The 13,482-nt window shown below is 40.5% G+C and overlaps 1 protein-coding gene across 1 annotated transcript in view; it reads left to right on the plus strand.

Annotated features, from left to right (window-relative positions):
- The window catches only part of LOC124605475 (intraflagellar transport protein 172 homolog), a 320,057-nt gene that overhangs the window by 151,113 nt on the left and 155,462 nt on the right, over nucleotides 1-13,482 (plus strand). Inside the window, exon 15 of the mRNA XM_047137189.1 lies at nucleotides 6,403-6,583. Coding sequence (XP_046993145.1) covers nucleotides 6,403-6,583 — 181 coding nt within the window. The remainder of the gene's footprint in view (nucleotides 1-6,402; nucleotides 6,584-13,482) is intronic.

Raw genomic sequence — 13,482 nt, forward strand, 5'->3', positions numbered from 1 at the left:
GACACTATGTCCTAGTGTACCATCAGCTTTTCTTCTAAGTATGACATCCAGGAAACGCAAAGTGCCATCATTTACCACTTCCATTGTGAACTGTAAATTGGGATGGAGTGAGTTCAGGTGCTGGAGAAACACAGGTAATGTCTCTACTCTTTGGGGCCAGACCACAAACGTATCGTCTACATACCGCCAGAAGCAGGATGGTTTGAGACTTGCCAACTGCAGTGCTTTTTCCTCAAAGTGTTCCATAAAATAGTTGGCTACCTTGGGAGACAGAGGACTTTCCATGGCGACACCGTTCACTTGTTCAAAATACTGGTCATTGAATAAGGAATAAGTTGAGGTAAGTACATGTTTAAGCAATGCCACAATGTCTTTCTCAAACTGGCTGCTGATAAGGTGTACAATATCAAAGCTAACCAAAAGATCCAACGGTTGTAGCTTAAGTGTCTTCAGACATCCTATGAAGTCCCCTGAATCCCAGATATGATGATCACACTTGCCTATAGGAGATCACAACAGTGTAATAAAATTTTTGGCCAGAAAATGGTAGGAGTTCCAATGTTGCTCACCAATGGGCAAAGAAGAGACCCATCCTTACGTATCTTGGATGGGCCGAAAGTATTGGGGTAACTGCAGCCTGTTGGTGTAGGCTCTTAATCACGTTAGAAGAAATATAACTCTTCTTGAGAAGATCTAATGTTTTTTCTGATCTTGCCAGTCAGATCCTCTCTTAGCTTGTGACAGGCAGGATCATCAAGCAGCGCCTCCATCTTGCTGTTGTATTCAACTTGTGAAAGAAGGATGGTGGTGTTCCCATTGTCGGCAGGTAAAATGACGAAATCTTTGTCCATTCTCAAGTCTTGCAGAGCCTTCCTTGCTGCTGAGCTGATGTTAAACTTTCTTGGTGGGCCCTTGTTAAAATTTAGCAGGTGTCGCTCCTAATCTCTACTGCAATGTCACTGGGAAGTTTCAAAATTGCCTGTTCTATGCCAGCTATGACATCTCAGATTGGAGGTGTCTGTTGTGTGGGTGCATAGTTCAAACCTTTCTTGAGCACTGCAACAGCTGCCTCATCCAGGATTCTCTCTGTGAGATTAAACACAATGTGTCGACGTGGTGTATTCCCTTCCTGTGACTGGGCCTCGAGATGAGTATACTTTGACATCTGGCAAACCTTGGCTTGTTGTTTTGACCACTCAGCTAGCGCTCAGGTGGCACTACCTGTCTAATCCCAGAATACAGCTGAGAGTTTTGAAAAGAATTTCAGCTGCAGTGACAGTAATTTCGTGGAGACCATGTGCAGTTCCTGTCTTATATAACATACTCTCTCTCTCTCACTAGAGCTGCACTCACCTGCTGTTTAATTCTAACAGTGGCTGCAGAGCCGATATTATGTTTAAATTTAGCAAACATTGGGACAGTTTGTTTGTCATGGCATCTCAATAAAAACGCCATAGTGCACAACAGTCTACCTCTCTTATTACACAACTTGTCAAACTCATGTATGTCATTGGCCATCTCCTCCCCATAGAGTTACCAGATGTGACTTTTCAGGCTTTCCTGACAGATCTGTTGCAAATACACTTCTCAGGTTTGCCGTTGGATCATATTGTGTAAATCGCACAATATTTTATTGATGCAATTTCTCGACATATTCAGGTGGTGGTAGTTGCTGCTGTCACTGCTGCAACGCACAACTGATGATAATCACACGGCAGCATCGAAATTTATCAGACCGGGAGCAATGCGATGCTTCTAATGCCCCCTACTAGGAGCCGCAGAAAGGCCTCCCGTGCATGCACTGTAGGCAACGACTGTGCTGCCAGACGCACCTGCAGTTAAAAGCTGAATTAAATAGTGGTGTAGTGGCTGGTTGGAGTCTCATCTCAATTTGTTTGGTAGTATATCGGTTGGAGTGCCATCTCAATTCGTTTGGTAGTATATCCAGAATCAGAGCAAGATGAAGCTAAGAAGGTGGCGTACCTGCCCTGTGCTGGTTCTATTTCTGTCAGAATCAGTAGGATCCTCTGTAAACACAACATCAAGTGTGTTTTCTGTCCCTCTGGCAAGATCAGGGGACTGGTAGGAAATGTTAAAGATGACCTGGGGTTACGGAAACCAGGCATTTACAATATACCTTGTCAGTGTAGCATGTCCTATATTGGCCAGACGACAAGAAGCAGTGGATATCAGGTACAATGAACATCAAAGGCACACCTGATTAAGACAGGTGATGAAATCTGCCATTGCTGAACACTGTTCAGAACTAGATCATGCCATGAATTATGATGAAAGCAAAATTCTAGCACAGGCACCCAGATTTTGGGACAGTGTTATAAGGGAATCAATAGAGACAAAAGTAACTGACAATCTCATGAACTGCGACATGGGGTACCAGATAAGCAGAGCCTGGGATCCTGCTCTGGGATTATTAAAGGAGCAACAGGGACAGATGCAGCTGTCACTCGGGCGTGTATCCACTTGCTAGCGAAAAGTAGAAACAAATCAAATGCCAGCATTTTGGGATAGTGTTATAAGGGAATTGATAGAGATAAAAGTAACTGACAGTCTCATGAACCGCGACATGGGGTACCAGCTAAACAGAGCCTGGGATCCTGCTCTGGAATTGTTGAAGGAGCAACAGGGATAGCTGCAGCACTCCATGAATAGAAGAGCTGAAGGCATGGATATAGAAAACGATCCCCAGACAGAGTGCAAGGCTCTACAAAGATGGAACATCTGAGAGTGAGTCCAGCGGGTGCGGACCGCAGAGGGAACATCGAGAACTGCAGTGGACTGAAAAGTGGAATGGCAATGCTCCAGAAGATCGCAATGAGTGGGGAAGGACCACAGAATGAATGCCTGGCAACCCAGACAGAACTCCAAATGCACTAGGCCGAAGATGGAACACTCAGGAGCAGGTCTGGTGGGCACGGACCACAGAGGGAACGTCCAGAACCACAGCAGATAGAAAACGGAATGGTAGTGCTCCAGCAGGCCGCAGCGAGTGGGCGGAGGCTGCAGAGGGAATGCCTGCAACCGTCAGTGGAGTGGGAAGTCCACACACATAATTACTGGGCCAGGTCCTCTCAAGGAGCAGTCTCTGGTCACACCTGACGAAGGTTACGAGCTATGTTACTGAAATATTGTGCAAGAACGATGCTGATATCCGGCAGAACACCCGACAATCCAAGTTGTCATCTCCATAATGCTTTCACACTTACTAAATGAATGTGATGAAACTTGTTGCTCTTTCTTTGATATTCTCTATCTCTTCTGTTAATCATAGCTGGTAAGGATTCCAGATGAGCACCACTGAAGAATTGTTCGAATGAGTGTTTGTAAGTCACTTCTTTTGTGAATGAGTTACAGTTCCTTAGGATTCTTCTGATGAATCTCAGTCTAACATCTACTTCTCCTACAATTAATTTTATGAAGCAATTCCAGTTTTGCGTAACTTCTATCATATTACTGTTTCCAGTGATTGATCGTCAACAGTGTTATTGAACAGTGCATTTTGTTGCACTTGCTGCTATTTGCAACTTTCCCATATACAACAGCAACATCCGAAGCAAACCTTGCAAAACTTCTAGTATTATCCATAAGACATTTATATGTATTTTGATAATATGGCCCAATAACACTCCTTTGGGGTATTCCTGAAGTTGCTTTTATGTGTGAGAGTTTCGCTCTGTCAAGAACAATGTGTCAATTTCTTTCTGCTAGGAAGTTCTGAATATACTCAAAAACCTGGTCCAGTATGCATTAAGCTCATCTTTTTGTACCTAAGTGACAATGTGGATCTGTACTGAAGGTGTTTTGAAAGTCAAATAACACAAAATCATCCAGGGCACCATTATTTACTGTCCTCTGAATGTCAAGGACAGACAGGATGAACTCAGTTGTTCTCACAATTTATTACAAGCTGAAGAAATTCACTTTATACACATTTTTGTTTCTATTTGGTGGATTAAAGTAATAAAGAAATAACAGATATTTCATTCAGGGAATGCACTTGTACAAATACCTGGATGTAAGACTGTTGCTTTATGAAATAGAATGCTCTCATAGGCATATTGCATATAAAGCAGATGACGGGCCTCAGTCCATTGGTAGAATAATGGGAAAATGTAATAACAATACAAGGAATAGGATTTGTCACCTACTGTAAAGATGACCCGTTGCTTTGCAGGCAGGCAAATTAATTCCTACCCCAAATTTTTCTTTTGTTTCCTTTACTGCTTGCTCAAAATACAGATTGAATAACATTGGGGATAGGCTGCAACTGTGTCTCACTCCCTTCCCAACCACTGCTTCCCTTTCATGCCCCTCGACTCTTATAACCGCCATCTGGTTTCTGTACAAATTGTAAATAGCCTATCGTTCCCTGTATTTGACCCCTGCCACCTTCAGATTTTGAAATAGAGTATTCCATTCAATATTATCAAAAGCTTTTTCTAAGTCTACAAATGCTATAAATGTAGGTTTGCCTTCCTTAATCTGTTTTCTAAGATAAGTCACAGGGTCAGTATTGCCTCACGTGTTCCAACATTTCTACGGAATCCAAACTGATCTTCCCCAATGTCGGCCTCTACCATTTTTTCCATTCATCTGTAAAGAATTAATGTTAGATGTGGCAGCTGTGACTTATTAAACTGATAGTTCGGTAATTTTCACACCTGTCAGCACCTGCTTTCTTTGAGACTGGAATTATTATATTCTTCTTGAAGTCTGAGGGTATTTCACCTGTCTCATACATCTTGGTCACCAAATGGTAGAGTTTTGTCAGGGCTGGCTCTCCCAAAGCTATCAGTATTCTAATGGAATGTTGTCTACTCCCGGGGCCTTGTTCCGACTTAGATCTTTCAGTGCTCTGTCAAACTCGTCACGCAGTATCGTACCTCCCATTTCATCTTCATCTGCATCCTCTTCCATTTCCATAATATTGCCCTCCAGCACATCGCCCTTGTATAGACCCTCTATATACTCCTTCCACCTTTCTGCTTTTCCTTCTTTGCTTAGAACTGGGTTTCCATCTGAACTCTTGATATTCATACAAGTGGTTCTCTTTTCTCCAAAGGTCTGTTTAATTTTTCTGTAGGCAGTATCTATCTTACTCCTAGTGATATAGGCCTCTATATCCTTACATTTGTCCTTTAGCCATTCCTGCTTAGCTGTTTCGCACTTCCTGTCTGTCTCAGTTTGAGATGTCTGTATTCCTTTTTGCATGGTTCATATACTGTGTTTTTATATTTTGTAGATATTATGTATTGCAAGAATATGTCCCATCTGCACAGCTCAGAAATGCTGGTGGTCAAGGTAAGGTTCCAGCTGGCCCAGTTAGTGAAGCAGCCATTGAAATCGAGCATGTTATGTTCCGCAGCATGTTGTGCCACAGGATGGTGCAGTCTGCTTTTGACCCCTGGCGGCCATCTTTCGTCCCTGCATGCTCTGCCAGACAGTGCTCGTCTCTCCCCCCACCCATACCATGCCATCCCTTCCCTCTCTCCAGCCCACTCTAGATTGCTGTTCACATGTCTGTCACATTCCAGTCATAGCTGCGGGTTGTGGCATCTGAGTGTGCATGAGGTGTGTTTTATTGTGTGTTTGTTTTCTTTGCTGAGGAAGGCTTTGACTGATAGCTGCATGTATAACGGTCTTTTCATTGTGCCTGTCTGCAACTCAGTGAGTCATCTTTACAGTGAGTAGCAATCTATCCTATTACTCATACTGTTGTTATTCCAACCTGGAGTTTCCGTTGTTTGAGAAAATGTAATAAGTTTACAAAGGAAGAATACCTGCAGAACACCATGTTATCCGGCCTTGAATACTGCTTTTGTATGTAAGACCCAGACCAAATAGGACTATAAGGGAATATTGAGCATATGCAAATAGGGTGAAAATGAATGTTGATTACAGATTTGTTTGACACATGGGAGAGTGAGCCTAAGATACTTGAAGACAGATGCCGAATATCTTGTGAAAGCCTGCTTACATAGTTTATCAAGAACCAGTTTTAAGTTAAGAAGCTGGTAATATACAGCTGCCTCTTACATATCATTCACGTAGTGATAGCAAAGAAAAGATTGCACAAATTACTGTGTGCACAGAGGAATTTAAGCAGTTATTATTCTCATGCCCCGTGTGTGAACGGAGCTGGAAGAAACCATAATACGGAGTGCATGGAAAGTACCTCTGCAATGCACTGCACAGTGGTTTGCAGAGTGTTTAAGTAGATATAGATTATTAAAAGTTAGTTAATTAGAAGACTTTTCATAATTGTTGTACTAGTTTGCAACCTGTAGATTTTACTTTTGAGATTTGTTTTAGTCATTAAGTATTTTTATGTGTTTCTGTTAGCTGTATTGTATGATAGTGTGTGCTGTACTGATTTTTTTACAGCTCTTGAACTAGCAGAAATGAAGAGTCATCCTAAGTCTGAAGAATTACGTAACAAGTATATGAAATGGTTATTGGAATCAAAACAGGAAGACAAAGCAGGAGAAATTAAAGAAAGAGAAGGAGACTATGAAACTGCACTTAACTTGTATTTGAAATCTAATATGCCAGCCAAAGCCTCCAGGTATTGAAATAAAATTTTAATTATCTTCATATTTACACTTCAGTACGCTATCTTATATTGTATTTATGACACACTCCTCATTGTGGGGATGTTTTTGCAGTGTTTGAAACAGTAAAGCAGAAATAGTGACATGGTGAAGATTTGTATTGGCTTCTGAGGTGCATTGAAAAAGCTCAGTTAGTAGGAGTACTGTTAAAGGAAGTTACAGAACCATATTGAATTTCCAACTCCATTATTGATTCACCTTCCATGTTCCATAGTTCTCATAATGAATGAAAACTTTCATGGATTCATAATGGTTCCATTAATACATTAACAAAGAGAACCAGTTATTAGAAACTACATTAAGAATGAACCATAATTGAACTGCTATAAGGTATTTTTTTCTTATTCAAGCTGAGTTGACTGCAACAGTAAATTTAGCAGAAATACCAGTTTGAAAAATACTGTCGCTTTCTCATTGTAGTGGAGCAGTACGATATCACATGGAAACAAGAGTAGGTGGTGCAACTTTACTTGACAACGCCATGCCATAATCCAGCATCTAAGCCAGCCAAGGGCTGATATGAGTCAGTTGTGTGGTATAATCAGTTTGGCTTAGATACTGTTAACATGGATCTTTTTTCCCCATAACAGAACCTCGTAAGGTGTAGACTCGACTTTGTTTTGGAATACGAACTAAAATTAGCTTGCACTCTTTCTGAGGCATGAAACTACCCATGCAGCCCAGAGTTGGCTTATTATGGAAGAGGATGTGGGGGCTGACAGCTTTCTGGCACTAGCCACACTATACGCCATCTACCCATGCCCTGCTTGACTTTGTAATCAGTCACACCAACAGCTGGGCACCAGCACTGCCAATAATGATTGGCAGTGCTGGTGCCCAGTTGTAAAATTGCTTCATTAGCCAAGCATGCAACGGCTGCCCCCATTGGTGCACAACATTGCCACAGGTGTGGCAGAAAGGGACACTTGCAGGAGGTATGTTATATCAGTTCAATGCAGCTACACCCAACCTATGAAAGTGTACCAAGTGAGTGATATATCTGCAGAAGTGCTGAATCCTCATGATGCAACCCAACAAATGAACTTAGATGATTTCATAAGCAAACACCCTGCAAGTTTACTTTTGGATACTGGTTCTTGTGTGTTGTTAAACTAGTCTCCTTACTTTTGTTCATGGTTGCTGCAGTTGCAGGCAGCCAAGACAAATCTTTAGGCCTATAGCCCCATCATGTGTCCTTGCTATTAATGTTTACAGTTTTACTCACAACCAAGTCACTCATCCAGTAATTTCTCTGGTGGTAGCTGACCCAACATGGGCAGTGTTTCTGGAATAGTCTCTTCACATGCTTTTTGAATTTACAATCCATGAAACAGCAAAATGACTAAAATACAACCTGTACATGTGTTCTTTAAGCTGCTGTGTGTGACAGATTTACTGTGCAATCTCTTAGCCAGTGGACTTGAACAAAAGTCAACTTTTCAGTTGCCATCCACAAGGACACTGCACCTAATGCCTGTATGGTTTTCTAGCAACTTACAGGGTCTCCTGATTGAAGGCTGCATCAGAGCTCCTTAACAGCGTTTCTCACTGCACCCCCTCAGTTGTGTTGTGTTGTGCCCTCCACCAGTGCGTGTCATCACTGAGGCCTTTTCCTTCCGGGTGGCCAGCCTCAGTTGGGCCTTGTGAATTCAGATGCCACTCAACCTGGTCCTGCAGGTCTATCATGCAGGTCTGTGATGTTTTCCATGGGCTCCACCCGCATAGTTTGGTCGTGCCACAAAAATCAATTTAATCTCCGTCATTCTGGTTAGCAGTCATCTGGTTCTCCGCTCCCGTAAACCCTCTGGTTGCAGGGTGACTCGTACAACTTCCAACAAAACTTGTTGTGCCCAGGCCTTCTGTAACAGCACCCACAGACAGCAATGTGATGCCACTCACAGTGGTGGATCCTCCAGACCGCGCAACGCCTATGTTTTTCTCTGTTGATGGTCAGGAAAGGGTCAGTCATTATGGAAATTGCATAGCTGGCATAACATTACTGACAACTGCAGTGATGCCACTAGTCAGACGATAGTTGTCATCAGGAACACCCTCTGACAAGACCACATCAGAATCTTGCATATAAAGCAGCCAAATGCTGGTCTGATTCACTTCTGATAAGATTTAAGATCTGTGGATCATGTGACCAGTTTGGCTTAGGTACTACTATTTTGACCTCTATTTGTCATAAGTGGAATTTTAATACAGAATAGACTGGACTTTGCTGTATAATATGGGCTTAAGTTGGTTTGCATTGTTTCCAAGGAGCATGCTGTATATATCTCTTGTAAATTTACTGGGTTGAGTCGTTGGCTATATTAAGGAGTGGCTGCTTGTCTTGCGTTGATAGCTGTTAACAGGAATTGTCAATTCTATAGCCTAGAGAAACAGTCTCAAGAAGAAATGTCTGATGTGGAATGTTCATAATTTTCTGTTTTATTGGTTCCCAATTTTTTTCTCTGTCCCATGGGTGCTTATTGATGACATTTCCACCAAAATACAAAATCTATGTGATGCAATAGACAAAAATATTATGTGTAAAAAACAAAGATGATGTGACTTACCAAACGAAAGCGCTGGCAGGTCGATAGACACACAAACATACACACAAAATTCAAGCTTTCGCAACCAACGGTTGCTTCATCAGGAAAGAGGGAAGGAGAGGGAAAGACGAAAGGATGTGGGTTTTAAGGGAGAGGGAGAGGGTAAGGAGTCATTCCAATCCTGGGAGCGGAAAGACTTACCTTAGGGGGAAAAAAGGACGGGTATACACTCGCGCACACACACACACACACACACACACACACACACACACACACACACATATCCATCCACACATATAGGTATATGTGTGGATGGATATGTGTGTGTGTGCGCGAGTGTACACCCGTCCTTTTTTCCCCCTAAGGTAAGTCTTTCCGCTCCTGGGATTGGAATGACTCATTACCCTCTCCCTTAAAACCCACATCCTTTCGCCTTTCCCTCTCCTTCCCTCTTTCCCGACGAAGCAACCATTGGTTGCGAACGCTTGAATTTTGTGTGTGTGTTTGTGTTTGTTTGTGTGTCTATCGACCTGCCAGCACTTTCGTTTGCTAAGAAGATGCCTATGTGAATTACAATTGAACTGAAATTGGTTTTCATTATGACAGTAAACATTAAGGATGAAATGTTCTTAAAATCGAGTGTACGAATTTGAAGATCTTTGAAGAGGCCTCATATTTGATTATTTGCTTTACACAATACTTGTACTACTTTCTTTTGCTTCACTTTAGATGCACTGCTCTGGAAGAAATTTTTGTAAGACAAAAAGCAGTGAAAAAAAGGGTGATAAACCGGCTCTGTTGTCTACAGCAGAATACAATGAGATATATTTCTAATGGCAAAATTCACTCAGTTACTTAATTTTCAGAAACTTGTGGTGTGAGCATAATATAAACTGTGGTGGCCCACATGCAGTCACATTTGATAATGAGACTTGGTGGTGTATCAGCTAGAAATGGCATTTTGATGTTACCCTTGTTGAGCCTCCTGATAAAGAATGGAAACTTCAGAAGGCTGTTAGGGCTGACCACTAAACTAGGCTGTGGCAGTCACACTTCAGGAGTTTAGTCAGTGACCATGGACAATGAGCTTTTCCAATGTAAGAATACTGCTTCTCTTTGCAAAAAAAAATCATTCAGTGTGCTGTAGATGTCACCAAGAATTAGAACACTCAGGAATGAGGACTGGATTAAGATACAGATAAACAACAAGCCAACAAATCATAAAAAAGTTCATCTGTACACACGGCATTAACAATATACTTCCACTATACTACTTAATAATATTTGACCTGACACCAGGTAACATGACCTAGTAATTTTACGGAAAGCACATACTTAAGGAAAAATCTGCTTATCTCACTCATATTAAATAATTGCTTTTTATCTTCAGTTAGTTGTTTCCTACATCTTGATTTTATGGTGATATTATTCAAAGAAAATAGTTACCTAAATCTGTAACAACAGGAGTCTGTTTGCAATAGACTATTATTTCTCATGGAGCTTTACTGTGGTTTCTGTTACTTGGCATATAGCTGAATAGTGTGTTTTACTCTATGAAAGTTAAGTGATTGATCGATGAGAGTGGTTGCATGGTAGACAGAAATACATAATCCCTCTTACGCAGGGATGTGAGGTATAGCTGGAAAGACTGTTGTGTCCTGTCATGGAGACCAAAGTGGTGCCATCCTCAGTGGCAGTAATGGGTCCATATTGATGGCAAAAGCTATTTCCATTGCCGTAGTTGTTGGAGGTAACAGAATAGACTGTTATCTTCTAGAAGAAATATCTGATGTGGGATCTTTATAATTTTCTGTTAAGTTTATATAGGTTCCCAAATTTTTACTTTATATCTGATGGGTGCTTATTGATGACTTGTCCACCCGCAGTGTGTTTTATCAAGGAGGAGTTTGAAACATTGAACTCTAGATGCCATGGAGACAGGTTCTGTCATCTCCAAATGAGGGGACCAGAATAATGTTGGTTGTGGACAACTAGCAGCCAGTGGTGAGTCTGACAAGAAATCCTGTGAATGTTTTCAGAATGGGATAATTGCTCTGTCACATAATAAATCAATCATTTGGTGCAGGCTGCTTTCTGGACAGGCTGAAGTATGCAGAAGTTCGATCTATCCATAAAAATGGCAGACAAGAGTGATATCTTAATGTTGTTGTTGTTACCACTCCCTGTAAGCTTGGAATCTGCATAAGGATTCTAGAGCTGAAATGTTGAACCAGATTGTGAAAAGTTACATATAAAATGCCCTAGTAGTACAACTCATGTCCAAGGATTGTGACCTTTGCTGTTGTCATGTAGTTATGACTGTCCTCAAGATTGTGACATAACTTTTATAGTTGGTCAGCTCTATGGTTGAAGAGTCTGTATCTTTGGTATGAAGAGATAGAAGATCCCCCATTGTCTGTGTTATTTTATGAAGGTAATACACCATACCTACAAGAGGGATGTCATTAACGGCAGAACAGATTTTTTTCAGAAGTACAATATTATGATCCATACACTTAAATCGTGCAAGATCGTAGCATGTTGTAACAACTTAGCTTTTGTTATATAACTCTGCTGTGACTTGATTTATGAGATCATACAGGGAAAATACTTCATGAAAGTCAGTCTGTGAATCAGTTGACTCTGCTTTGAAAAAAATAGTCAGTAATCCATTGTAGTCTTCATTCTCTAAAATATTTGAACAATTTGGACAGAGTGAAACACATCTGCAGTTAAAAGTGATTTGCTTATTCCAATTTTTATAGATGAGTCACTATTGCGTATTTAGGTTTGTCAGGAAATATGTCTCAACAAACTGACTATTCACAGGCAGACTGCAATGTTAGTCCTATCTAGTCACTTTAATACTCTGCCAGACACACCGTCATAGGCAGATCACATACTACTTTTAAGCAGCATGATTAATTCAGTCATTCATTTTGCTCTGTGTATCCTACAATGAAGGAGAATCTTCAGGAATGTGGACTGAGCTAAGTTATACATTAATTAATGTAGAGTAACTGTTAGAACCTACATTGATAATTAACCAGCTTTAATCTACTATAGCTAGTATTTAAACCAAGTTTGAAATAGTGAAATCAACACAAATACTGGTACTTTAAATACAAGCTGCTGCATCATTAGTTATGACAGTTAGTTGCAGTTTGCCTCCTACTTGTAGTTTAATATCTGCATGACAAAACTGATATTTAACCTACAGTTACATTTTTGTCATCTCCTTAAGGTGCCATATTATTTAAATAATGCTGTCACTGTTATAAACAGTACCTGTTGCATTACATGTTATGCATTTATATTTGATGTTCCAAAAGCATGTTTAAAATTCATTCATTCAAATTTGTTACTGCTGTGAAGAAGTAATCATTTAAGTTGGTAGTCTTTGGTTTCAATGTGTTATCATTTCTTCTACAGCTGTTATTCTTGTTTATTAGTGCTCCAAATTGTTTTCACTGTATTCTTGGAGTATTTGTGTATAGCACATGTGTTATGCTGTTTTGAAAACAGATTGATGGATTTTGCAATATGTTGGTGGTGATGTTTTATCTCTTGACTACAGCTTTTCTTCTGCTTTAGAAAGTTTTTTCTCAGTCTTACACAAGATACTTTAATATCACATGTTATCTATCATTTACATCTACCTTTCTTTTAATATTACTTTTGTTTGTTTTTAATGGAAAACAGTAGTTAAAGTGCCAAAAGAATAGTTTTTTGTGAAAACTATATGTTTTGTATGTTTTTTGGCCATAACATGATTTCTGCCCTGCTTGAATTCATGCTTTTAAAAGTTCACCTACATAATATTCTCCTTGCACCATCCAGACTAGCATGTTTTTGGTCAGTAGCATCTTTGTGAGACTGTGCATGTCCTCAGCCTATTTCTTCACCACATGATTCACATTCTTGTAATTACCCCTGCTGAAAATCTTATGCTGTGTAGTCCATACCACTATTCATTGCAGCCCATCACTTGTAAGAGTTGTTTCATCACTGGGAAGTTAGCTAGTTGTTGACACTTGGCACAACAGATGTGTAACCTTTTTCTCAGTTCAGTCAGCTTGATGCTGACTGAACTGTAAGTGAGAATGAATGGAATACAGTCTTTAACGGTCAAATGTAAGACCTTGCTGCATAGGACACTCTCTCCGACAACTGCTCTAACCTTGGTCATTACATTATGATGTAGATTTATTTATTTAGTTTGTCTCTTCCTCCAGCATTATTAACTGAGAACAAGGAAAGTAGGATCCTGTTTCTACACAAGTGCTTCATTCGTACCATTCACATGGATA

This window comes from Schistocerca americana, chromosome 3 (assembly GCF_021461395.2).
Source record: "Schistocerca americana isolate TAMUIC-IGC-003095 chromosome 3, iqSchAmer2.1, whole genome shotgun sequence".
NCBI classification, from domain to species: domain Eukaryota; kingdom Metazoa; phylum Arthropoda; class Insecta; order Orthoptera; family Acrididae; genus Schistocerca; species Schistocerca americana.